Genomic DNA, 27,537 nt, shown 5'->3' on the forward strand with positions numbered 1-27,537 from the left:
GATGTCAGGTAACAGTTGCATCTATCTAAATAAAATCAGACTCAATTGGCCCTTCACCCAAGTACAGTCACTTGCACAAAAAAAAAGAGCATCAAAAGTTCACAAGGACAAACAACAAATACTCTACATAAACCAGCCTCCAACACTGAAAAACGTTACAATTTCCACCACAGCAACATTTGAACAGCAACACAGAGCTGGGTCTTAGTACCAGACACCATACTGTAAGTGGTACACAAATGCAAACCAGAAACTAGTGAACTTTACTGAAACAAAACAAAAAAAAAACCAACTACCTTAACTGCCTGTACCAATTCTTCAACCGTTTAAATAATGATTTTGTACTTACAGAATCATAAAATCATAGAACAGTTAGGGTTGGAAAGGACCTTAAATATCTAGTTCCAACCCCCCTGCCATGGGCAGGGACACCTCACACTGTTATCCAAGGCTCTGTCCAACCCCGCCTTGAACACCACCACGGATGGAGCATTCACAGCTTCCCTGGGCAGCCCATTCCAGGGCCTCACCACCCTCACAGTAAAGAACTTCTTCCTTAGAGCCAGTCTAAACTTCTCCTGGTTAAGTTTTAACCCATTACCCCTTGTCCTGTCACTACAGTCTCTAATGAAGAGTCCATCCCCACCATCCTTATAGCCCCCTTTCAGATACTGCAAGGCTGCTATGAGGTCTCCACACAGCCTTCTCTTCTCCAGGATGAACAGCCCCAATTTTCTCAGCCTGTCTTCATACAGGAGGTGCTCCAGTCCCCTGATCATCCTCGTGGCCCCTCTCTGGACTTGTTCCAACAGTTCCATGTCCTTTTTATGTTGAGGACACCAGAACTGCACACAATACTCCAAGTGAGGTCTCACAAGAGCAGGGCAGACAGGCAGGATCACCTCCTTCAGCCTGCTGGTCACACTCCTTTTGATGCAGCCCACGATACAGTTGACTTTCTGAGCTGCAAGTGCACACTGCCAGCTCATATTCAGTTTTTCATCAACCAACACCCCCAAGTATTTCTGTTGAGTGAGCAAACGCCACTCAGCCACCAACAGAAAATTGCTGGGCTTTGCTTTATTTTGCACAAACACAGCAAGATGTTCTTCTACTCTGCCAGAAGAAAACAAATCAGGCAAGTCACATGCTAATTATATGGTACTAGACAGGATAAGTCTAAGAATGACTGAAACAGAAACCCTATGGACATTTCAGAGCTATCATTATGAATGAAGTTGCAGAGTTATACTGCTTTAAGATCCCAAATAAAACCCATCCCAAACATCAAGCAAAAAGTCAAAATTATAAACTGAGGCATTAAAAAAGAAAAAAAAAATCACCACAAAAACCCCAATTAACAAGAACAGGACCTCACTTATCTTTCACAACCATGTAGATGAACAATGCGTTACTCTTCACTTCTCTCCTTCATTCAGCTTGGGCTTAGTCAGTTTCAGTAAATCCGTTTTGCATTTTGATTAGGCACTATCATCAAAACACTTGCAAAAATGAGTAATTTCTGAAGCACAAAAATATCCTTACATCTCAATATAACTTCCAACAGTAGTACTTAAAAATCACTGTCAAAATCACTGCTAGCTGATTTGACTTTTTTTCCTTCCGTTTTCTTGCAAAGCGACTTCTTTTTTGACATCAGTATTGTTAAAAATGATTATGCTGGAAAGATCAGGCCAGGAGTAAGGTATTGCAAGGTTACATTTATACCAACACTTTGGAAAAAGACCTCTAAATCAGATGTAGTCTCAGCAATAAGAGAAGTCAAATAAAATTTGCTCTCTAACAAGTATGTAAAATTTGAAGGGAGATTAAAATACAAAAAAGCAAGCCACTCTCATTTCAAATTGAAAGTTTTAACACCACACAGGCAGGCTCAGCAGCTTCTTATACAACAGCTTAAACCTACTAACATTAAGCCATCAAAATATTCATGAAAATAAAATCAGTCCTTGAGCTAAAGGCTGTCAGAAGCAAGACTAAAAAACTGTATCTGAAAGTATGTCTGCAATACAGATTCCTATGGAGCATAACTTATATGCTCTGCAAGAGCTATGACCCAATGAGACATACATATTAGAGCTTGCATTTGGTTTAATGCAGCCTCCTGACTCAACTCCTGGACTGATAGAGTTGCAGCCCAGACAGCTGAGCCAAGCCATTGTAGCTCTCATAGAACCAGTCTTCCTTTCTGCAGGTTTCTGTCCCTTTTATCTATGTGCTTCCTGACTATCTTCTCATGCACACTGGAAAGCAAACAAATATATATACTACGGGTTTAAATCCTGCACTGCATGTAGTCTGTTTTGCTTTCTCTACAGCTTTCCTCACTGAACAGACGCTACTTCTGTGTAAGGGTTTCTGCTCATAGGAGCACAGATATCTGCCTCAAGTCTTCTCTCTTTTTCTGAAGTTTTCAAGATTTGTGCTGATTAAGTATCATCTCAAAAAGCTGCAGGGAATAAGGTGGGAATCATGAAGGTGGCCATCAGTGCCAGGAAGTACACAGACTCTAAATTTTACAAATGGATGACATAGCTCCAAGCCCACCAAGCCCTAGTTTACCTGTCCCTGTTATGGGTAACACTTGACTCTTCTTCCATTAGGAGCCTGCACTACTTGAATTTGTGCTCTGGCACACTGGCAATGAAATTTTTAAGTTGGAAACAAAGCCTGCAGACAGGTCCAAAAAGATCCCAAAAATCATAAAGGATCAATTCGGTCATGGTAACACATCTACCGGAAAGGAGGATGGAGCAAAGTGGTGGCTGGTCTTTCCTCCCAAGTAATAAGAGATTGGACAAAAGGAAATGGCCTCAAGCTCCACCAGAGGAGGTTTAGATTAGATATTAGGAAAAATTTACTCTCCGGAAGGGTAGTCAAGTATTGTAACAGGCTGCCCAAGAAAGTGGTGGAATCACCATCACTAGAAATGTCCAAAACCCATGCAGATGGGGCCCTTAAGTGACATGGTTTAGTGGTGGACTTGGCAGCCCTGGGGGATCTGTTGCACTTGATGATCTTGGAATCAATTAAGTTGAAAAAAAACTTTACAATTTATAAAGCCATACTAAAAAGTGCTGAACTCTGCCCTTGGGAGAAAAGCAGCCAGGCAGCTGGGAGTCAGCTCTGCTAAACAAGTACCATAATCTTAATTCAGCCTTCAACTCACGTAATTCCCCTCTCCAGCACAGAGAGGGCACAAGAGTTATCAAATAAATGAAAAAATGTTTGGAGAAATTCCTAAACAGCAAAAAATCAGGCCAGCCTCTTGTTGGTTTGTTTTGTCTTTTGTTTACAAACCCTACTTCTACCTCTGCTCAGCCAGAAATTGATTAAGATTTGTTTTAGGAAGATCACTGGTGAACTTTGGGAAATGGATTCCCCTCCAGAGAAAAACTGCCTCTATAGCTATAACAGAAATCATAAGAAACGGGCAGTGATAACAGGACTCAGGCCCAATTACCTTGGGTTTACACTCTACAGAAACTTAAAACATAAAGCACATTACCACAGACTGTTCTAGTTTAGCAGACCATACCAAGAGAAAACAAAACTGACCCAGCAGCAGTGGCTTAAAAGTCAGTGGGATATGGAACACAGAATAAAAATCCTAATACCCTACTTCACTTCCCCAAGGGCTTGGGACCATGTGAACAATGGAATTACTAGTCTGGAAAGGAAAAACTATATCAGCTCCAACAACTTCTGCATCTTACAGATGTTTCCAAGTAAGTCTGCATAGCATTCGGTGTCTCTCTGGTACAGTTATTCACCCCTACAGGCATTCTAACACTAACAGTTCTAAACTTTGTCCAACTGTAATCTCACATTTCCACAATGTGGCAACTAAACGGCTTAGGGGATAATGCAAGATGATATTTCTCCATCCCAACCCACATAAACGCTGTATGTGCATAACTGATGGGATAAACGCATCTTCTTTATGAGAAAAAAAACAAGACATCGAGGCTGATGATTTGCTTAAAAAGACATTTTTTTGATGTCTGAAGAAAATCTCAAAAGGTGAAAAACCTCGGTCATTTGCCGAAGTGAGAGGCTCCGGAGGGGCCGCCATCAACCCCGGAGCGAGGGGAAACCTCGCGTCCAGGAGCCTCAGTTCTGAGCGTCGAGAGCCACCGAGGGAGCCTCGAGCTCCCGCCAGGCCTTGCCCAGGAGCCGGCAGCGCCGCTCAGGCGAGCAGGGACGAGCAGGGGGCGGCGTCAGGAGAAACGGTCCCGCCCTGAGCGGCTAAAGCCCGCCCCAGGGAGCGCGGGAGCAGGGTGTGGTGTGGCAATTGGCGCCGGCACCGCGAGCTGGCCGGGCTTGGGAGTTAGGGCCGGCTCTGCGGGCCCTGCTGTGGCACAGACAAGGCCGATGAGAGGGGAGGCTGCAGCGCAGAGCTCGGGGTGCGGGAAGCGCCTGCACTGGTCTGGTGAGGCGAGGGTGCACAATGGGCAGGGCTGCACTCGGTGCGGCCTGGTGGAGGTCCTACCGCAGCAGGGGCTGAGCCTCAAGACGTTGTGGGTAGGCTGAAAGGTGTCAGGAGAGCTGGACTGCTTGCTCCAGGCCCAAACTGTGCAGGGACCACAAGCGCCCGACATAGCGCATGCAGAAAAGGAAAAGGGTGTTAATCCAGGAAGCTGGGAGCTAGTAACAACGAAACAAACACAATAAAAAAGAGGCCAATTAAAAGCAAGGGGCTTCCTCCAAATTCCGACGTCCCCATCTAAAACCGCTTTGCAGCTCTGCAGAGGGCTAACGAGGAAACGCCCACCGCACCAAGTGCACAACCTGCTGATGCAGCGGCGAAGAGGATCACTACCGGTGCCTCCCGGAAAAAGCGGCGGGTCACAGTAGTAGGTGACTCGGCTTTGAAGGGCACAGAGGCACGCATTTGTCGGGCTGACCCGGTCTCGAGGGAGGTGTGTTGCCTACGAGGTGTCCCTGCCCGTGGCAGGGGGGTTGGAATCAGATGATCTTAAGGCCCTTTCCAACCCTAGCTATCCTATGATTATTTAGACACTTCTGAATTTTATTCTTAGTATAAAACAGTCTGGTATACAAGTACTTGGAAGGAAATAAAGGATTGCAAGTTGCCTCCAAAGCTTTTAATAAAGGATCAACCCAGCTGTGACAGTATTACAGTATTTTTGTTACATTAACGTGAAAGAATAGAAATTGAAGAACTACAAGGAGCTTTAGGCACTTACAGAACCCTTTATTTCCCAGATTGATCTGTCCTAATGGTCAACACAGCCACCCCACATTTGTACATTCCAATTCAGCAAACCGGCATTTCCTCCACCAGTTCCAAACACAAGTTTCTCTGTCATTGAAAAAGCTACTGTGCAGCACACTGAAATTACAAGTGTCCATCTCCCAGCATTAAACTGCTCACAACAGATTGATATGTATTACAGACAGAAGCCACAGGGAAACAAACCAGCCACCGGACCAACGTGGTCTCACTCTGTGGCATGCCCTGCCACTGGCTGAAAGGCTAGGGAGAAGTGCTTCGGTCAGCTTCTTGACAGCCTGCTCCTGAACACGGGTCCTTTGCATCACTGCCAGAGGTACACACCACCATCTACTGCCTTCTGCCTGTTCAAAAGGCTCCAGAAACACCTCCGCCACACAATTTTTGCTTCCATCCAAGCAGAACTTTTCTCATTGCCACTACTTCTCAAGCTGCTGCTGAAACACCCTCCCATGTTTCCTATCTCAGCCAACCCAAACCTAGTTCTGCAGCACCAGGACAGTCACTAGCCATGGCCTGACCCTAAATATCACTGGAGAAAGGGCAGGTCAACGTCGTCTTTGCCAGAGGAACGTGGAAAACCCTCAGACCACAGAAGCTGATCATGAAGTCGGCACCCTACACAGCTCTGCAGTGAGGAGGACTGCAGGTCTGTTTAATAAACCGAGGGATGCAAGCCCAGACTGAAGTACAGGCTCAGCAACAGGCATTCCCTCAGAAATACTAAAAAGCAAGGCGTTTGAGATCTCTGCAGGTAGCAGCACCACTGAAAGCAGCCACTGCCAGAACTGTCTATTTTAAGACGCCAACAATGCCAACTTGCAGCTGATTTTATTTCTCTTCCCTTACAGCGCCTTGCGTTTAACCTGCAAAAAGGCACTTTTGGCTTAGAGCCCCGGAGCGACTGGCGCACCGCCCATACCAAGCTGCAGCCTCTCACGCAGCTGGTTTTTATTTTTCCAGTTTAACTAATGTCCTCGCACCCCTCCTAGGCAGAGCGAAGCCTACTCCAAGGGACCGGCTCTGCAACTGGGCGGCCGCGCCTCCTGCAGCAAGCACCCTTATTCGCCGCCGCCGCCACCGCCGCCGGCACCACCACTGGGTGACGCGCTCACACGCCCGCCGAGCCGCCACACGCGGGTTTTACAAACGCTAACTGCTGCCAACCCCTGGCAGCGCCGCACCAGCACCGCCCCAGAGCGCGGCTGCGGCGTGTGCCCAGCGGCTGGCAAGCAGCAGGGGAGGGGAGGGGAGCGACCGCGGCGCCCGCCGGCCCCACGCGCCGGTCGGCAGCGCCCACCGCTCCCACAACAAGCGGCACGTGGCGGGACCCTGCCCGCCGCAGCCTGAAGCACGGAGGGATGGGACAGCGACATCACTCACACACTCACACACACGCACCCGTCGCACGCGGGCACCCACGCAGCAGCTCCACCCACCCCCCGGCGCTCGCGCCCGTTACCCGGCGGGTCGGGTCCGGCCAGCCCCGTGGGCGCCATGCTGCCGAAGCGTCAGCGCCGCCGCGCGAGGGAAGCACGAGCGTGCAGCGCCGCCGCGTCACCCCTTTGACGGGGGAGCTCCGCCCCGTTAGCGGCCTGAGGGGGAGCAGGCAGCGGGAGGGAGGGAGGGGGGGGCGGTGTGCTCCCGCCTGTCACATGCGTTACCTCAGGCGAAGGCTGCGGGGCTCGGGGTGCTGCCCCTCAGCGCCTGGCAGCGACCTTGTAGGCCCCGGTCAGAGCAATCTGACCCGGGATGGGAGTGGCCGGAGAGCAGCGGTACCCGCTGACTTTGGGCCGACAGCCGCGGGCTGAAAACTGCCCGTAGGAGCTGGTTAGTTTTCGTTTTGCAGCCTGGGGACGGCAGCTCTTCGGGCTTTACGAGGAAAGCAAAGCCTGGCCACCTAGCTCCCCTGACGTTAAATAGGGGTAGCTTTAGATGCCCCTGTAGTTACTGGGGGATGGTTTGGTACCGGGCAGGGCTAAACAAAACGTGTTGTCACCTCATCTAGGAGAAGTCTTTAAAATGCCGACAGCACTTCTCGTGCGGCTAAAGACAAACTTAGTGTTGTGAGGAAGCGGATGTAAATACTGAGACAAGGAGGCACAAAAGTACAAAATGTAATCAGTTCTAAGTAATGTTAAGTTTGATGGCTTTGTAATGGAAAATAACTGCGGTGCTTGAAGGTAGTTGACATAGTTTCAGGGCCTCAGTACAAAAGGTGTGAGAAAAGCAGAATAGAAGGACAGGACCTGGGATGGGGAGCATCCCGGACTAGCAGATGTCCAGGATGAGAGCAGTTAAACTAACTGATAAGCAGAAGGCCAGGATGCTTGGTATGTCTGTAATGTTAATTAAGCTTGTTAGGAAAAGTAAACGACCCTTAAAGACCACCACATTTTTGTATGCATGCCGGAAACCTTTTGGAAAATGATGTAATATGCTCAGTAACCATATAAGGATGACCTGTATAGCAATTCGGGGACACACGTTAGGAGGAGCTATCCCCCGTGTCTCCCGGTGCCGCAATAAAGAATACCTGCTTGTCAACTTGAAACTCCGTTGGCAAGTTCCTGGAGTTTTCTCCGAATCAATACACCTGGCATAAACTGGAAATCAGGCTTGCCAGCGATTTATGGATATGTGTTGATGGCATGTAAAGCTGGAACAAGTTTATAATGGAGCAAATAAATGCATAGTTTGACAGCTGAACAAAAGTAAAATATGCCTTATTTTAATGCAAGAGTTTAGCTTCTGATGATATATCCTTCCAATTTATTATCTGAGGACTCCCATTTTCAAAGAAACACTTCCCTGCTACAACTGTGAAGCAGCCTTTCTGCCATTGCACAGTGCATGGCGAATGCTTGCTTGTCAAGGGTCAGAATAGCGCAAGGGGTTAACTGCTGCTCTCATTTACAGTGTTAATAAATCAAAAGCCTGCAATACACATGAACAGCAATGTCATTTAAACTAGTACAGCATTCAAAATATAAAAACAAGAAGCAAGTCTGTGAAATGGATTATTGACCAGCCTGTCCCGTTGTCCTTGGCTGGTTCAATATTTTAAGCAGAGTGAATACTGTAGGTAAAGATGCATTTTGCCTGGAAAATTTTTAGGGGACTCAAAATTAGTGAAAATCCTTTAGTATAGGGGATTTCTGAAAACTAAATGTTTACTCTTGATATTTCTTTTGAGATGCAAACCAGTTGGTTACAAACACTTTGAGTACAAAGCTATCTAGGAACTTTTATGATCAGCTGTTACTTTGGTCAGTGGTGGTGCAAGTATATATGAAAAATATAGCTTTATGTTCAAATAATGTATATGTCTGAATTAAATAGATAGCAGCCCAGTGTCAGTTCTAGAGGCCATGCACTGGTTTTGAATGCCAGGAGACATTGCTGGAGAGCAGACCTTGCCTGTTGGTGAGCCACTGCAGTGGTCAGCCTGAGCTCCCACTGCAAAAATGTGCTCCAGAATTCCGGTGCAAGATGCGAAGGTCTGGAAACTTATAAACTTTAAAAGCCCAACAACGGAAGTGGAATGCGCTACACAGAAGTAAAAGTCAGGTACTCCTAGAGAGTGCTTCATTTTATCCTTCTTATACATGATTTGCAGACATAAGAGAGATGGGCGGTGCTTTGAGAACCGTTCATTCAGAGATTTCAGGGTGTGTATTTTTTTTTTTTTTTGCTCAACTTCTAGACAACTTCCAAGGTTTTTGTCATGCCACATAACGCTATGAAAATTTTCTCTGTCAGCAATGCAGGTTAAAAAGCTCACTGCCTCCACAGTTGCTTTGTGGTGACAGATCTTTGTACCACAGCTCAGCACGTCCTTCTGCGTGCTGATGCAGTTGTTTGTGTAGCTGCTGCAAAGTAGGTCAGTGCGGAAAACAAAAAAAAAAAAGGCAAGCTGAAAATTTGAAGGTGCTTTTGAAAAGGATCATTTCACATATCCCATTTACTCCACAGTTTCACAACCCGTTTGAGCCAGTCTGACTGTGGTGCTGTGAAGTCAGTCCCAAATTCCATCCTACAACACCCTATTATCTCCATGCATTTCTTTGTGCGGGTCCTAGCCCCTGAGCACAATTCTTCCTTAAAGCTGGAAGAACAGGAACAGTGGGAACAGGTCCCTGGTCCAATTTTTCTGCAGCTGAGCTGTCTCCAGGGCTGACATAGGAACAGCAGCAGGAAGAGAGGGCATCAGCTTCCTGGCCTCAGATTCTGTTTATCTGCTTGAGAGACTGGAATTGTACAGACAACTGAGTGAGCTCAACCCACGCAAGACACACTCCAGAGGGTGAAAGAAAGAGGAATGAGCTGTTAAAGGTAGTGATTATTGCACCAGCTCATCCAACAAAGCGAATATCAACACAGAACTTCAGCCACACTGTTTTGCAGTGTTAAGAGGATCTGAGGTCCCTCTTCTTGGTTTAGTTTCAGTGACAACAGCACTGCACAGGGCTAAGAATCCTGGTGCGTATCCCTATGCTGAGGTTGCCATGATATGCAGGGTTAACCAGTGGACAGGGGGGTTGTACAGGGGGGTTGTACAGGGGGGTTAGAGGAATCTGTTTGCTTAAACAAAAGTATTGGCTGTACCTATCATGCCTACTAAGCAGAACAAAGGCACTAACCATTGATAAGGAAAAGCAGACACCTGGTTCTATTGGCAAGGAAAAGCAGAGGCCTGATTCTACTGATTAGCAGCTATTGATAAGGAAAAGCAGACGCCTGAAGGGGGAGATGCAGGTGGTTTATGGCTGGGACACCGACCAAACCCTAAGGCCATAGGTGAAGACTAAAAGGTGAAAAGTTCAAGAAGAGGAAGACTCATTTACTTCATCTTGAAGACCCCTACCCACAGGAGGAAGACTCATTTACTTCATCTTGAGACCCCTGCCCATGACCAGAGGGGGCACTGCGCAGGCGCAAAGGACCTTCTAACTCATTATAATACGAAGCGGGGATGGGACATGACTATGTATAGGCATATTGTGCAACCTTATGAATATGTGTAACTTTAGAGAATAAATGTAGAGGGAAACAACACTGAAGTATGCATGACTTTGAGGAATTATCCCCGTGTGTCTCAGAGCTGAATAAAAAGCATACCTACTTTACAACTAGTGAGTTGTGGAGTCAATCCGCGCATCAGCCACACATCTACAGTTTTAAGATTTTTGAACTGTTTCTATGAGAAGCACTACCACATGGTGTGTTTGCAGGAAACCTTCAAGGATTTGCAGTGTGCATGCCCTTAAGCTTGAAAAATGCTTTTTCTCTGTCTTACGGACTGTTGTTTTTATTTTACTAAATTAGGCTGTAGAAATACTGTTCCCTTTTATACATTTACAGTAACACCAGGAGGAGCTTAGAATTGCTGGAGCAATGGCCTAAAGGAACGGAGAACACAAAGATGCCATCACTCTCAGGTCTGAGAAACCTGATCTTTAAACTGTTGAAAATTAGTCCTATTTAAATATCATGCAAACATCTATCATCAAGGTGAGAATCCTAACTTCTGAAGGTGGTTATAAGTGGTGCTTCAGTGAACCTAATGTCTTCTCAATTGCAACAGGATTAAACCATAAATCCAAATATCCTTCACAAGAAAAAAAAAAAATCTTTAAGTCAGATCACGTTCTGGTATTTCAAGTATATTTGAAGGTATTTTCAAACTACCACTTTCCCCAGCTCCTCTCACAGATCTTCTAAAACCAGGAAGTGTTTGAAGCAAACAAAGACATCTTCATATCTTGATTCTTTTTTCCAGGACCAAGGACCTGGAATACACACCTGTGTATTCAAATGGCATATTCACTTCATGTGTGTGCAAGATGAAACACGGGGGTTAGCACAGTCTTTCAGCTTTTGGATATGTTTTAGACACCATAGCCATGAGACAGGGCCAAAGTCAAGCAAGAAAGTCTTGTAGACTAGGCAGGATGTAGCATGCACACAGCATACATAGCAAGGAGGAAGGATTAGGGCCCGAGTTAGAAGCATCTTTGTGGCTAATGGGTGCAAGGTGCAGGGGTAGAGGTCTGATGTGTAGCTGTTGAGGGCATTTGGAGTCTGCTGGTGTTGTTACAGTCTTACCAACAGGTGGACTAGCTCAGAGATACAGACACAAGAAGTGCTTCTGTACTGTAAATGAGATCACACCTTACCTGGTAAGCACATCAGTTTGTGTTCAACACAGCTTGAGACCTAAGAAAAATGTGTCTAATAAGAAAGACTGTAGAAATGTGTGGCGAACTTGGAGGGGTGGCCAACATGAGAAGTGCAGACATAGCCAAGTAATGCAGCCATCTGCATCCTGGTAGTGCAGACGTAGCACAACAAGGCAGAGAACAGGGACATGCACAGGTCATAGGATATGAGTGTCATTGGAGAGATTCTGCAGTGCTCCTGGGTGTCAGTCATAACTCCATTCCAGGTGCTGAACAGCCTTTATTAATGTAGATTGCTTTCATGGAACAGCGAATTTGTTCACGTATTTTACAAGGGCAGAGGAAACACTTCTGCATAAAATTCCTTGAAAGACCAGTGCCCTACTTGGCTTTCTCTGCCCTACATGTAGAAACAATCCTATATGTTATCAACTATCTGCTAGAAAAGCATGTTTTACAGGCAGTCCTCTTTCCTTTAAAGGACTTCGAGACTGCGCGCTTCATTCAGTTTGTTTTAAAGTCTAACCCGATAGGCTTCAACCCTTTGTGAAAACTGCTTGTAAACAGACATAGCAGTGACTTTTTGTCTACCCTTCATAGAAGGTAAAATCACAATACTCTTTTCTTTCAGAGTGGTGTGAGCAATGCTCTCATCTCTCACGTTCAATTCATTCTAGGTAGGAGAACAGAAACAGAAGAGCTGAGCAGGAATCTGATGAGGTCAGGAGCAAGATGACAGAGGGCATGGATTTGAGACCCAGACATGAGCTACAAAACAAGTTTAAGGAACCAGTCCCAGAAATATGAACCCTTCAGGAGAACTGCTTTTGCTGGAAATATTAACCGTGAAGAAAGAAAATTGTTCTCAAATCAAAACATTAAATGAAAGAAATATGCAAGGGTATAACAGTATAAACTTACCATACAGAAAAGAACCTTAATGCTGAAGGTCTTGTGTATCTTACCTGGAGTATTGTGTGCAGTTCTGCTGTCCTCAACATGAAAAGGACATGGAACTGTTGGAACAGGTCCAGAGAAGGGCCACAAGGGTGATCAGGGGACTGGAGCACCTCCTGTATGAAGAGAGGCTGAGGAAGTTGGGGCTGTTCCGCCTGGAGAAGAGAAGGCTGCGTGGAGACCTCATAGCAGCCTTCCAGTATCTGAAGGGGGCCTGTAGGGATGCCAGGGAGGGACTCTTCATTAGGGACTGTAGTGATAGGACAAGGGGTAAAGGGTTAAAACTTAAACAGGGGAAGCTTAGATTGGATATAAGGAGGAAATTCTTTCCTGTTAGGGTGGTTAGGCACTGGAATAGGTTTAGGTTGTGAATGCTCCATCCCTGGCAGTGTTCAAGACCAATGAGCCAAAGGGAATGCCCATGGCATACTTTCTAAAGGCCCTTTCCAACCCTAACCATTCTATGATTCTGTGATTCTGTAAATATTTTTTAAATAAAAGCAAAGGGAATAATACTTTCTTTTAATCGCTTAGTACAAATCAAGAATAACTGCATTCTGATCAAGTAGAAATAAAGTGTCTCCTTTACAAATCGAATGCAAGGGAGCCTTTAGATCTTTAAATTAGATTTAAGCTAACATCTCCAGTCAGGAACATTTAAGCTCTAAAGGACAGCTGTTGGAAGTGGGAAAAGGGCAGTCACAGAAAGAGGCTGGTGACTGGTTAAGAAAGGAAAGCAATGAGAAGAGACAGTAATGCTTGCAGGGAGATGCCACTGCTAAAGGCAGTCCTGTCTGCAGAGCAGCACTTCAGCTAAATGCTACTGTTACGAAAAAGGGTAATGGCTCTGAGACAGGTGTTACCATAAGGAGCTATTCCAGAGTACTTTGGCAGAATATTTACTCTGCTGTGGCTATTCCAGTTGTCCTCTGCGAATACAGCCAGCTGGGCCATCTGGGTTCTTGATCTGGCTGGAAGGAACAATGAGTCTTACAAAAAACCTGCCCAAGAAGAGGGAGAGTGGCAGGGTGGTCAGCTGGGGTCAGTTGTAGTGGGATGGTTTCAGATTTTCTTGCTGAAATAAACTGAAAAAGCCAGTTACTCAGTTTTGATGGAAGGAAGGGCTTGCACAAGCATAATTAAAATATTTAATTTGGAGTGATGTTGAGACAGGCATCTTAAGTTCAGGTGGCTGATAGAAATGTATTGTTAAGAAGAATGAATAATTTCAGCTTCTTACAAGTGAATATGCAACTATATTCAAATAAAAAATGGGAAACAATAGAACGATGCCTAAGAATACAATACTTGTACGTTTTTATATCGAAATCGTAATGGTACAGCCCCCTCTCCCACAAATCGTTTCAGGTAATGACAGAGTTGTTACTTCCAACAAGAGGCAAAATCGTTTGCTGGACAGTCTGGTTGCTTGCCAACTTGCTGTGGCAAATCAGGCTTTGTCACCTTCTGTTAGCAAATAACAAAGCTAAAAGTTGGAATTGTCCTGGAGCGTTGTCCCAAGATGATGCACAAATAACAGCAAGACTGTTAATCAGCAGGTTGTACAATATTAAATTCTGTGTCTTTGGTTTAATCACAGTGTCAGTAGGTAGGACCTCAGGGATGTAACACCCAACAGCATTGTGTCTGCCAGATACATTCATCATGCTCACCCAGGCATCCACTAAACATTACTGGTGTTTGATTTTCATTTAAATAATCAGGTTTGATAAAAAGTTCATTAAAACTGTGACTGGTTTGTTGTTGTTGTTGTTTTCGTTTGCTTGTTCTTTTTTTTATCTCACAGGAGGTAGGATTTCCTCTCTCTTGGACTGCCTGCATTTTGCAAGCATCCTTCAGAAAGCTGGCATCATGTCCATATGAGGAAAATAGGATTATAAATTCTGCAGGTTAAGTCTAAAGAGATAATAAAGGAACCAAAAAGAGCACGAGGAACAGTTTGCAAAAGATAAAGGGACAAATAGTAGACCTTTTTTAAGCATATCCAATAACTTGCTGGAGAATTTATAGGAGTAGGTCCTACTGAGAGGAATACAAAAAGAGCTCTCAGAGAAGATACTGCTTTAACAGAAAAAACAGGCTAAATTTTTGGCATCGCTGCACAATTCCACAACTTCCCGACCCACAAATTGCTGGAGGCTCAGAGACTTTTCTGGGCACAGATGGCCACACACTGCCTCGCTTTTATACTTTCCCATTGTGCCTACTACTGGTAACTGTCGGAGCCAGGAAGCAAGCCTGAACCAAATGTTTGATATAGGCATTCTAGGCTTTGCTGTGGTGTTTTTTTTTCTTCAAATTACATTCATTTGGTGTGCCTATATTGCCAGTTCAGTCCAAAACAAGACAAGACTTACTGGCAATTTATGCAAACATTTCCTTTAGTCAGCAGACTAGCTAAAACCTGAAGCAGGAGCCTCTGTGTCGGTGGTCTGCCTGCAGAGCTCTTCTATGCCTGAGCTGCTGACACAGGTCGCCATTGGGCAGTTGGAAGGCTCCAGCTCAGGAGAGCACATGTCATAACCAGTCCTTCTGAGAAGAGAGCTCAAGGGCATTTTTCACTTAAAGCATTAACAGGTCTCTTGAAGGGAATAAAATTTCCATGAACTGGGGCCAAATAAAACAGCCGGGTTTTGAAACAGAACAGCCAGTAGATGAGGCAAGTAGACGAGGGCTGGATAGGTGTTATAATAGGCTCAGGAGATTTATCCCTTCAGGACATTCATGTCATGTACTTAATTTCCAATTAATTAAAATAATGTGCTGATAATAAATTTGTGCAAAGCAGAATTACAAATGTTAACGAAATTTCCCAAAATCTAGCAAATTGGCCGAAGAATTTCTTTTGAAGCTTAGAATATAAAATCCTCATCAAGCTCACATATAGGAAAGACTGAGCTTGTCATTTAATGTAGCTCTCTTACTTTATAAGGGAAATGAGTGGTATTCCTAGTACTGGCTCAAGATTTATTGTCTACACATAAACATTCTTCTGTTGTGAATAATAAGGGACTTCCAGTGAAAGTGTGTGGCTGTGTTCCCAGTTCCACAGATACACCATCACTTTAAGGCAATGCAAATACAGGCTGCTGCTGGAGGGGATAATTTGCCATTCCCAGTGTCCTGGATATGTGTTGCCAGCCAGCATGGTAACTGGACCAGGGAACTGGTCTATTTATAAATAAATAGGATCACTGAAAAAGTGGAGATAGATAGACTTGTCCTTTGTGGTGGCACCCCACACCTTGGCTTAAGATTAGGAAAGAATCACAAATTTTATAAAAAGATGAAAATAAAATCCAGTTTAGAACTGTCAGTTTTCCTGTATCCTTTATATTTGGGCTTAGTTACTGGGCTCTTTTTTTTACAGTAAAAACCTAGTTTGCTGCCGGAACTGCATAGACAGAAAGTGCCACTACATTGATTCCAGATGTGATAAGAGTGATTCTACAGAAAAATGCAAATGCCATCTACTAAAAATGGAGCCTCAGAAGAAAAGGAAAACTCTCTGCTAAGCCCATAGCCCTGGAACTTGATGAAAGAACCTGAAAAGTTGAGGATATAATAGCACAGCTGACTTGTTTAATCTAGTTACCCTAAAAATAATTGATGCTGGGAGAAACAACTTTATTATACATCTTTCTTTTACATGAAAGATGTATTCAATAAATATTAATACATCTTGCACCATATACCGTATTTATTACTTCATATTTATGAAAGTAATAAATATGGTATAGCATTTTAGGCAAGTAAAGATGGGGAATAAATCCCTGCAGCTCTCTGCCACTGGTTCTATTCCCTCTACTTTAGAAATTAGAAACCTGATATGGGAATGAAAGAATTACTTTGCAAAAGTCTTTTTCTCTTGCTGCTGATAGCATTATCTCTCACATTCTTTGATCAACAGAACATTTAGCTAAAGGAGCAGTTTAGAAGTCTCTTCTATACTATGAAAATTAGGAAGAATATCACAATACAAAAATTAGCAGGTAGAGAACATGAATGACACTTGATAGAGGTGTCATATAAATTGTCTCTGTGCCAAATTTTAGCATAATCCTGCCTATAGCACTGAGATTTTGCTTTTGTACCATGTTTGGTAGCTGAAGGTTTTATTCTTCTAGTTGGATTAAAATGTTTCAATGAGAGATATACAGATTTATTTCTTAATAGGGTTCAGCCTGCCCAGCAGTCATTTAGCTGTAAATGCTACCAGTTTATGGCAGAGCTTCCCAACTTAGTTTGAACAGGCACTGTCATCACAAAAAGAGATGATAGCACTGCACATTTCAGTATCAGCAGTGGCAGCAGCAGGTTCTGGCTGTGTGCAAGGCTGCACATGCACTGTAGGAGATGTGGTTCTAGGCCTAGTATTTCTGTAAGTCCTCTGCTGGTCATTGAACACAAAGTGGAGAAGGAAGTGGCATTTAGTCGTTGCCTGTCTCCTCCAGGGCTGTTTTGAAATTGCTGCCACCACGTGCACCTTACCTTCAGAACTGAAATCACAAACACATTTTTAATGCTTCCCATTCATTGATTGAAGAGCAAAGGCCATTAAAACATCATTGTGTATTTAACATTTCTTTTGCATGAGGAAAAGGAGAGATACAGAAAAGGCCAACATCTTCAAAAGCATTAGTGCCTAAGTCTTACTGAAATCAGTCTAAGCTAGGAGTCTAACAAGCTATGGACAGCTGTGCTCAGGTGACTTAAATGGAAACTCTGTCCCATGCATTCTGAGTTCCACCTCACTTGGTGAAGTCATACATCTCCCTCCAGCATGCAGCAACTGTTGTTCAAGCAAACACAGTGTACAGAAAAGCATAACAGGCTTTTTTTAACTTTTAGCAGACTGAAACCTCCTTTAATGTTCAGAAGTGTTTCCACTTCTGGAGGGCACCACTAGATAACTGCCAATAACAGAGTCTCATAAGGTTTTGAAAAGCATACTTTATTTAATAGGCACATCATTGCTTTAATAGCACTGGGCTGCACAGCTCACATCACCATTTGTAAATGGCTTTGTTTGATTACATTGCATTTCCTCAGTGTCGGTAGGATTCAAGTAAAAAAGTTACTGCTTTTATTTCTCTGTCATTTCTCAAGATGGAAAAAAAACAAAAAACCAGTAAACAACTAGCACACAGGAGCATAATACAGACAGAACTGCCTGCTATCCCGGAGAAGTCAAGACAAACTGAAACTTGAGTACTGAACAGTTAAAGCTGCAAGACAACCAGACTACATTTGCTCAGATGGGATTTTGCATTATGCAGGATAGAGATGAATGTTGCCCACTAATAAAACAAGGGGCTGACTTTATCATACTGAGAAACAAAGACTGTCCAACACAAGACAAAAATGAGGGTTTCAAAACAAAAAGCTCACATGAAATTAGCTTCCTTATTATTTCAGATTATAAAAGTTGTACTCCCTCAGATGTAAAAGTTAAAGGCCTTAAAGAAAAGTACTGCTTACAGAACTCTAAACCTGCAATTTAATCGGCTTTCTCCCCTATATTACAACTGTTTGTGATAAGATAAAACCATCGTTAAGAGACAAAAGCATAGCATTCTGGATTATTTTTGCAATTAAGTAGTTTACTTGGTTGCTATATATCTTCCCTGAAAAACTGCATTTTACTATTTTATTAAATTCCACCAGTAGAAGCATACAAAATCAGAAATCAATAGAGGAAAATAATATTGCTCTACGAAAGAAAAAAGCATGACTTCTAACATACTTTCATGAACATTGTAAAAGAAGCACGTATGGCATTGAAAGCTTTTGAAAATGGAGAAATATTTTGTGAGTTGCAATACTTCTAGGTTTTACATTCTGTTTTCTGAATGGATATTTCCAATGTTAATAGCTTGTAATTTTTTTATATATTTTTTCTATCACTGTATGGGACAGACAACCTAAAATCAACAATGCAGAAATCTAGCATGCCGCACACTTGAATATACACTAGTTACTTTAGTTACTAGCACTTTACACTGACGGTACCTACTGTATTTGTAAAACTCATTTTTAAATCAGCTTGTTGAACCTTTTGAGAAGCAATCTGGGCAATAAGGTGGGTATCTTTAGTGTCTACCGTGAAGATGGTCAATTACAGATTCAGAGGTCGCTCTCTCCATACAGCGCTGACGAAAATGAGGTGTAATCCAGAGCCCCAGGAACAGAACCTGGGCCAGTGTATGGAGGCATTCTCTTGATGCAGTATTGAGCTTGCTCAGGAGGCAGCTCTCGGCGTAACTCATCTGCCAGGATATAGGGCTGGGAGAGGGGAAAGGATTGACAAATTCAGAATGTATTTTTCAGATGCAAGATATTATCTGTATCTGTGACTATTAAGCTTGGACATCCTGCCTGTTTCTCTGAGACCAATATCTTCCTCAGTAAATTCCATCCCTGATGTTGAGTTGAAGGGGAATATCTTACCAGCAAACTGATTAGATCAAAATCCAGTCTCAGGCTATGTGTCTACGTGTTAGCTACCAAGCAGTGTGCAGCCATAGGTAAACTGCTACTGATAACAGCTCATCCATCCATGGATAGCTAGTCAGTATCTCCAAAGCGCACTGCTGTCCCTTCCACAGCAACAGGACAGGCACATTTTCAGTTAGATCCTGTTAGCTTTAAGGTCCTAATGTACTTGCAATAAAGATGCATTAATGCTCTTAATGGTTTGTATTTCTGATATGAAGGATACCCTCCTGTTAAGAGACTTGACATTATTTAAAAAGGCAATGTAATGAAAACCATTTTTTCCTGAGACCCTGGCTTTCACCTTCCACATGAATTCCTACTAAAAACATGTCTGGAATTCAAAATGTGATCCGCAGTAACTGGGATCACAAAATCAATACAAACAGCCAAAAGGAGAAAATCAATAGAGCGAGCTTGGGCAATTAGGGCTGCTGTGATCTCTTTTTTCTCCGTAGCACAGAATTGGTTTCCTGGCAGCATTGTTTATGGCCCTGACTCTTTCAGAAGCTCTTGTGTTGCCATTATCCTCCCTTTCATCTTCATACACCACTCATTCACCAGTGGATCTGGCTGTGGGGAGGAAAGTATGCCAAATTCAAAGCTTCCTCCATGAACTCAGTGGCTAGAGGAGGCTTCCTTCTTCTCCTGCTCCTCCTAGGATAGGGGTGCACCACACTGCATCGCCCTGTTGAATGAGCTGTCAGGTTGCAACATGGTTCACAACTAGGTATTGTCTTGTGCAACTGACCCTGGCTGTATTCCAGAGGGCCAGACTCTGCGCTGAAACATCCAGACAACAGCACAAAAGGCAGAATGATTTCCCCTCTAATCAAGGCTGTTGTGTGGGAACAACCTGATGTACAGTATATCTGTTATACAGACAAACTGCCTAAGTCTTGTCTAAGATGTCCGATTTTATGTTGCCTCTGTGATATGAGGGTACACAGACAAAGTCTTGAATTCTGCACCTATTTCAGCTAAGAGTCTTGGTTCCAAACAAGAAGAAAAAGCAAAGGCTTTCTCTGAAGTCTTAACAAACTGAAAATAAAGCTTCACTCTTACTAAAAGGCTTGTGTAAGACTTTCAGCAAAGAAGAGCTAAATAGGAGAGCTGTTGAATCTTCCTGGACAGCAGCATGATGACTGACCTTATCTGAAGCCAGGATTCTGAAGGAAGCTATCACTTGCTCAGCCGTGTCTGTGTCTGCCGTTTCTCTGGTCATGAAGTCAATGAAGGACTGGAAAGTGACAGTTCCTTGCCCATTGGGGTCAACCAGAGACATGATTCGGGCAAACTCTGCTTCACCCTTTCACAGAATCCAAAACAAGAAAAAAAGTGGTCACCATAACATCAGTCGCCAACAGCCCATGTCTCTCATGAACCAGAAGGGACCAGTGGTTACCAAGTCTTTAAAGCATCTTCCTGACTTAGGAACATAAATGTCAGTGAAATCTGGGATCTTAAATGCGCACCTCTCTTCTGTAGAAAGGACTCAGTGCTTTTGAAAAATGTACTCCTTCTCCTAAATATGGTACCTTTCAATTAACTTTCTGTAACTTCTCCCCCCTCCCAGCCTCCCTCAGTGCCCTTTTAGCTTGTTTTAACTTAACACTTAATTTTCCACCTGTCCTAAATCCATTGCAATTTAGGTAACACAAAGGGAGGTGAAACAATAGCCTAAGAAGCAGTGTACTTACTTCTTGGTTCAGTGTATCTACAATGGAAACAATTCTGAAAATTTCATGCCAAATATAGGACAGATGAACTAATGCTAATCCTTTTTTCCACTAAAAAGGGTGCATTTGGGCATGAAATTTTAAAATAAATAAGTGAAGGAAAGAAAATGCAAGCCCAAAGCTAGCTTAGGAGAATTAAATAGCATCAAACTCATTCTTCCTCATGCAGTTTAAAAAGGAGAAAGAAAAAAAAAAAAATCAATAACTAACCGTTAATTTCAACTTTTAAAGTTTCCTTAATTCAAAGAGCAGTGCAGTGAACCACAGAATATGGTTTTCAAGTGTCTAGTTTTACTTCTCATTTTCTTTTTTCACCATTTGGAAATAGAGAAAAGGCAAACAAGAATCTCTAAAGTGTAAATTACATTGTTAGTAATATGCCAATTTAAATAAGCTTTAGTGCCACTCTGTTAATGTTATAAACTGTAAGCAGAATCATTTGCCATTGTTTCTTAAAATTCATACCAAATCATAACCCATTGAAATTAAGCAAGCTCTGAAATCATCGTGGTCCATCAATCCATTCTTCCTCTATTGACCAAAACAACATAAGGAATATAGAAGAGAAGGTTTGAAGAATCCATTTTCCAGAGATGACGAGTTTAGACCATTGGCATATTTGATCCAGTGTATGAACATATTCATTGATATTGCCCAAGCAGGTCACCGGAATCATCATCAGTTTTAAAGCAGGAAGAAGTAACTAACATGTTACACACAAGAAACAGACATTTTCACCACAAAAAGTAACATCAGGAAAGGTCAGGGAGAGATAAAGGATAAAAGGAGGTGAAGGAGACAAAAATACAGAGAACACAACCAGAGAAGACAAAGAAAAGGGCAATGAGAAAAGTTTGTTACTAAACTAGTCAAATTCAGGAGATGCTCAAGCTGCCTCCCTAATATGAAATGTCTTTGAAAGGTTCTGCACGGGATGCTGTAGTGACTTAAAGTATAGTTAAAAACAGTCTGAAAATAGTGTGTCACTGACTGTTTCAAATACTCCACTCCAAGGCTAAGGTAGGTGCATTATGAGAGCTGTCTGCTGACATACAGGAAGTAAGGGATTTTTCTTCTGACCGCAAGACCTGGACTACAGCAGAGAGATGTGCACACTGGCTCAAAGGATGAGACTTACAAGACTTGGAAGCAGAACAGTAGATGACCTTGTACAAACAGAGGTTGCTCGTTTTCCGGGCAATATCGTGTCTGTGGCATTCTTGACTCAAAGTTGAGTAAACATTAAATGTATTATAGTTAGAAAGTAAATAAATGTTTCCTCTACGTTGTGATATAATGTAGCTGTTAGGGGAGAATTGTGTCATCCTAAATCAGGACACAGCAATAGAGAGCTTGTATAGAGCCCGAGGAAAAGAAAAAATAGCAAAAGTCTGAGTGTAAGAAGTGTAGGAGCTCCTTGAGTTACCTAGTAGATTCCAAATAAACCATCTCAAACCAAGTAAAAGAAACAACCTGAAAGGTCTTTGAAAAATGCATAGAAAAATACAGCTCCAAGTGATGCCAACAGTCCATCTAATCCAGTTGTCTTCCCAGAGACAGGATCTTTTCAAAGCATTATGACCAGTACATTGTAATTTAAACCCACCATCTCTTTGGGTATTATCTGATCTATCTGCAAACAGAACAATATTGGTTTCCTCTACCTGCAGGTCATTTCCAACCTGGCCTAGACTGATGAGGCAGGCTTTAAATTCATCAGAATGCAGATTGTCAGATTCATCCTAGCATCCCATCAGAGGTCATGCATTTGGGAAGGTGAAAGAAAGAAAAATCACAGATCAGGTTAGTTGGTTAGTAAAGAACATTCTACATATTGCAATGAATTACCTAAAAAGGATACAACTTTTGCGGTTTCATGATGTAGGTTTTTTCTTAGTAAAAGAGGGTCTTTACTTCAACTACAGATCTTTACTTCAGCTAGAGGTCCTTTCTAAACATTTTTGCTGACAAAGCACTTTTTATTCCACCAAACTGCCATTTGCTTCCTTCAGTTTCTGTTGTCATATAGTGTATGTGAGATGCAATAAAAAGATCACTGAATCTAAGCAAAACCTTTTTTTCCCACTGGCAATATTACTTAACAACAGAGTATGCATATCTCAAAAGACAGTAGAAGTACAAAATGAGTTTACAACTGGCATAACGTATTTTCAATCATCTGTCTTCTTTAATAACCTATACATAAAGTTTTGCTCAAAAAACTGACTTTCAAAAAGTCCCATTGAATTCCAGGTTAAATGACTCCTAGTAACACCACATCAAACTGGATCATTGTTTTGAACCAATATTATTTTCCATCTGGCAGGTCAAGAAACCCACATTAATGTCTTAAAAACAGACTGGCTCATCGTTTTCTTTCTGTCCATACCAAATGTGTCCTATCAATGGTGTACTTCAAATTGAGTTAACCTGAATACAATTAAAGAGATGTTCTAAGATGAAATATTACCCTTATTGATTTTACAGACTGGCAGATTGGAGAAGATCCAAGGTTTTCTGTCTGCTTCATATTTGCCTCCTAAATGAATAATCTATTTTTTTAAATTTCTATATAGTTATGCACAACTAAAATGATATGAGTTTTAACAAATGCACTGGGTTTATTTAATATAGGATAAAGTGGCGCTTTATAAAGTTAGCAACACTGTGCATTTTTGACATATCTTGCTGTTATTATATTGACTCCCTCTGCATCAACCTCCACCAGCTCCATAAAGGAAAGATGAAAAATAACAACAGGAAGTCACTGATGAGAGATAAAGCAAAGCTGCAAAACTGAAGCAGCATTTAGTTAAAAGCCATAATCACAGTGAAACTTTTTTCCTTTAAAGTTTCCATTTTATAGGATAATTCCTGCTATAAATCATTCTAAATATGATGAACTAGGCTGACTTGAAACTCTCAAAAACCATCCTGGAGACAGGCTGAGACAGGTCGCACCAGGAGTGAAGTCAGCTCATTTCACCTTATTTCTAAAGCTGAAGATATACTGGGTGACTTTATCTATCAGGTGTTGGTAGAGGACTATTAGCTACTTGACTACCCTGGGTCAGTATGTGCATGAGCCCCCTAACCAGGCACACATGGCAGCGGTAGTTGTACAACAGGTATCAAAAGGCAGATGGGAGTAAGAAATGCCAGCAGTTCTACCAAGAAACCATTTTCTTTAGGAGAGGAGAGCAATGATTGTGCTGGAGCTCACAACCATCATCTGGTTAAGTGAGACTCCCCAGTGAGGGTCCAAGTAGCTGTGCCACATGCTACAGCGGGTTTTCACATTCTCATAGTGATTTTTTCTAATCTGCATCATATATGTCCTGAAAAGGGATCTTTGCCTTTGCAGCGCATCAGAGTTTCATGGGATACAATGGTATTTTGCAGTTAATGCATAGATCAAGTCCATGCAAGTGCTGTATCACTGGGAAATGTTTCTTTGTATTTATTTTTATTGTTTCAGACCACCATTAAGTACTGAAATTAATTTTTTAAAGCATACAAATAACTTTGCTTTGTTCATCTTTTCCTGCAAATAAAAAGTAAGCCACTGAAATTTCCTTCCTTGTTTCATTATTAGTCCCCAGAAATCTTTTCCTTCCCCTTTGTGATTTATATGTAGCCTTATTAAAAAAGTGAGCTTCTGAGTCCAAGTAATCCATTCTTAAATACATCCTCCAGGTTCCTGAATGCTAATTGGCCTGCATAAGCCTGATCATGTGGTTCCTTTAATAGGGAGCTCTTGTTTTTCTGTTAGTAAAATATAGGGTGGCATGATGCTATCATTTGGCATGCAGAGCTCCTACTTAAAATCTGTAGTTTGCACAAAGATCAATAGTATAATACATTAACAGCCATTAGGATATTACATGTAGAGCAGTTGCAGGTATTTTGTCACGTATTTTGCAATCTTATTAGAATGTACTAAATATACTGAATCTGAAAAAGGAATCCTTGCATAGAAAGACTTAAAGATCAGTGATTGACAATGCATCTGTGTGGTGTCCCTATTTGTCTGCATCCCATTATTCAGCTTATGCACCATTTTGAGCACTTCTAAACTGCTTCTGTGATTCAGACATTGTGTCCCACTTTATTTCTCTATGCAGTCACATTAAGGAAGGAAATAAAACCTGCATTGCTAAAGATTTATATTTATACCTACAACTAGACTGTGCCTGGAGGCACAGCCTCCAGCAAGGAGTAGTGGGTAAGCAGCATCCTCCTCAGGAATAACAACCTCTGGGGTATCAGTGTGCGAACATGCCTGCTGGAAGCACAGAAACCTACAGGGCAGCCCCCATGACCCAAGGGAGATAGCATATTTACCACTTGTCTTTAACAAGGATAACTTGTTATGATTTCTGTGCTAGCTCACCTCTGTTGGTGGATACACTGAAAGAGGCACAACTCTTCCTGCCTGTGTAATTCTTATATGCATGGTGCCCACTTACTGCAGTTTGAGTGTCAGAGGCGTGTAGCCCCCTCAAAAACACTTGTATCCTGAATAGTTTTCTTCCAAATGTTTAAGATGTAGAAGCCAGCTAAAACAATTCACCCAGTTATTTAGCTCTCTTTCAAAGGGTAAAGAACTGCAGAATTAAGCACCATAATGGATTATGAACTGCAAGATTCTTATTTTTTTATATATTCTTCCTGGGGAGGAAGATAGCGATTCCTTCCTCAGATCTATAAGCAAAACAAGTTGTTAGGTTTATGTCTACCAAAATACATTCTTTAAAACAGGGAAGGGAACAACTTCGCATATTAGTACTTTGCTCACATCCTCAAAACATACTAAGAGTCAAGACATTAAAGTATGTCTTACAATGGAGAAATGCCACAGAAGTCAGAGCTATAGAATGCATAAATGGTTCTGTTGTGCTTAGGTATTTAAAGCCTACTCCTCAGGGACAGTATTCATTTTGGGGATCTTTTCCAGCTATTCATCACTGTGAACAGAGATCCAGTTCTTTCAGTGTGGTTTTTAAACCCTGTCAGGCATTCAGAAATGCTGCTAAGCACAACAAAACTTAATACATACACTGCTAATTCCATCTGACATAGGAAGGATATAAAAATGAAAAACAAGTGTGCCTCTCTCAAACACAGTTTGGCCAATGTCTCTTCCTAGCCTGTGCAGATTGAGTTGCATCTGCCCATCAAATTACAGGGTAATTTAATCAGTTTAAGTTTCTCTTTTATCAGTGTTTCTACTATATGTCCCCTGCAGAAAACCTGGCTTGATGACTGAGTGGTTTTAGATCTTACCTTCTTCCTTGCATTCAGCTACTGAGAATGTAACTGCTGCACTGTGTCAGTGCAAAAATCCTTCTAGACCAGTTTCCCATGTCTGATGCTAAAAGGACTATACTAAAGGGGGCATATGCAAAATGGTTCTTTCCTTATCATGATCCTTACAAGCCTCTTTTTCAAGTCTCTGGATTATATCTGTCATGGGGGAAGGTAAGGTCTGCATCTAAACTTGCAGTCCAGACCCAGGCTGTTGAGGCTATAGAAGTTGATGAAGAATCTCCCACCTCTGACCCAGCCATTAAGGCTTCCTGCAACAGAGGCAAGGGCAGAACGGACACTGCCTGAAGCCATGACTCATTAAAGGCAGAAGAAAGGAGGCAGCCAGGGTTAGGCAAGGATCTAGGAGCTGTTATGTTATGCATTATTTTCACAGCCCATCTCCAACCTGCCTGCAGCTATGTGACACCAGCACCCTCTTCCAAGGCTACACAACCTGCCTTGCTCTATTGTATCCTTTGCTATTTCAAATTTTTACTGTATCTGCAAAGCCTAGAGGTCCATAACAGAGTGCTGGTTGTGTAGGATTTAGCTTCTCCCTTCAGGACCTTCTGAGGCACCAAAAATGCCTGTAATATCCCCTTAGCCACTGAACCAGCCTTGCCACGAGCGTGGCAGAGAATTCATCTATGAACTACAAAGACACATGGATGCTAGAAATTGCCATCTAGAGTAAGACATACTAGGATTCAGTCCTCATCTTTAGAGAGCTATCAAATCTTTGTGCAAAGTCCCTGATTTGCCTTAATAGGGTTAGGGTCTCTCAAATACTGGCCTGTAATTTGTCCAGGACTGGTACTCTGTCTGCTGTTAATAGCTCAAATTGCTCAGTTATCTGCTCCAGTGCATTGGGAAAGTCATTTAGTGTCCTACTTCTTTCCACCCCAGGAAATTTATCTCTGCTTCTGTGATGTTATCTTCCGCTTCCTTAGAAAATACAAAAAGGAATTACGCTGCACTAGAATCACATTAAGATGTTCCATAACATCTGTTCCTGGTTCCTGTGTAGCTGACCTTCCCTATGCTTATGTGTTTCTTCAGAAAACAGAGGTTTGACAATACAATTTTGATTTTCTTTCCAAATAATTAAGGATATTCTAAACAACATTTAGCAAACTATGACTGTCAGCATCCAATGCACATCAAGTAGAAGTCCAGGTATGGGTAACCATTTTGAGTAGGTCTGTACAAACAGGACATCAGTGAAAAGAAAGCAGCATTTTGTTATAGCCTGAAATGATTTGAAGGATCCGACTCATGAGATTACAGAATAATCATAATTACAGTTAGGGTTTAAGCACAGTCTGCTAACTTCAGGAATCTGTACTGGGAAAAAAGGCACAGCCTGGTGCTGTATTATGGTAATCTTCTGTCAGTATTATAAATGTGAATTTGGTTTTGAAGGCGGGTTCATGTGAGCATGGAGCCAGCAGAGCTAACACATACACAGACTGTTCTCCAGCTGGGAATGTTAGGTTGCTGTCTGCATGTATTTTGCTATTGTGTCAATTAGTAGCTCTCTTTTTAATCTTTTATC

General features: G+C 42.4%; 2 protein-coding genes and 1 long non-coding RNA gene across 11 annotated transcripts in view; all 3 read right to left on the reverse strand.

The window, feature by feature from the left end:
* The window catches only part of MTR (5-methyltetrahydrofolate-homocysteine methyltransferase), a 58,828-nt gene extending 51,972 nt beyond the window's left edge, over positions 1-6,856 (reverse strand). For 6 of the 7 annotated variants that reach the window (XR_009968239.1, XR_009968242.1, XR_009968241.1 and 3 more), the window contains exon 1: positions 6,741-6,856. Coding sequence is in view for 4 of the 7 variants with exons in the window: in XM_062637385.1 (XP_062493369.1) it covers positions 6,741-6,777 (37 nt within the window). In the remaining 3 variants the exon portion in view is untranslated. The remainder of the gene's footprint in view (positions 1-6,740) is intronic. The other variant, XM_062637386.1, reaches the window with a different exon arrangement.
* Positions 6,857-7,885: 1,029 nt separating this feature from the next.
* On the reverse strand, positions 7,886-12,383 carry LOC134173385 (uncharacterized). The gene is made up of 3 exons (XR_009968228.1): positions 12,148-12,383; positions 10,635-10,801; positions 7,886-8,357 (listed from the first exon to the last, which is right to left on the reverse strand). It is a non-coding gene; the product is annotated as an uncharacterized LOC134173385 (long non-coding RNA).
* A 4,988-nt stretch (positions 12,384-17,371) lies between these two features.
* The window catches only part of ACTN2 (actinin alpha 2), a 68,778-nt gene continuing 58,612 nt past the window's right edge, over positions 17,372-27,537 (reverse strand). Inside the window, exons 19-22 of one of the 3 annotated variants that reach the window (XM_062637398.1) lie at positions 22,337-22,414; positions 21,138-21,203; positions 20,084-20,242; positions 17,372-18,723 (exon numbers count right to left, since the gene is read on the reverse strand). In XM_062637398.1, the coding sequence (XP_062493382.1) occupies positions 18,565-18,723; positions 20,084-20,242; positions 21,138-21,203; positions 22,337-22,414 (462 nt within the window). In that variant the 3' untranslated portion in view covers positions 17,372-18,564. The remainder of the gene's footprint in view (positions 18,724-20,083; positions 20,243-21,137; positions 21,204-22,336; positions 22,415-27,537) is intronic. The other 2 variants (XM_062637397.1, XM_062637396.1) reach the window with 2 other exon arrangements.

This window comes from Pezoporus occidentalis, unplaced genomic scaffold (genome assembly GCF_034315485.1).
Source record: "Pezoporus occidentalis ecotype Australia unplaced genomic scaffold, CSIRO_AGI_Poc_V1 ctg52, whole genome shotgun sequence".
NCBI classification, from domain to species: domain Eukaryota; kingdom Metazoa; phylum Chordata; class Aves; order Psittaciformes; family Psittacidae; genus Pezoporus; species Pezoporus occidentalis.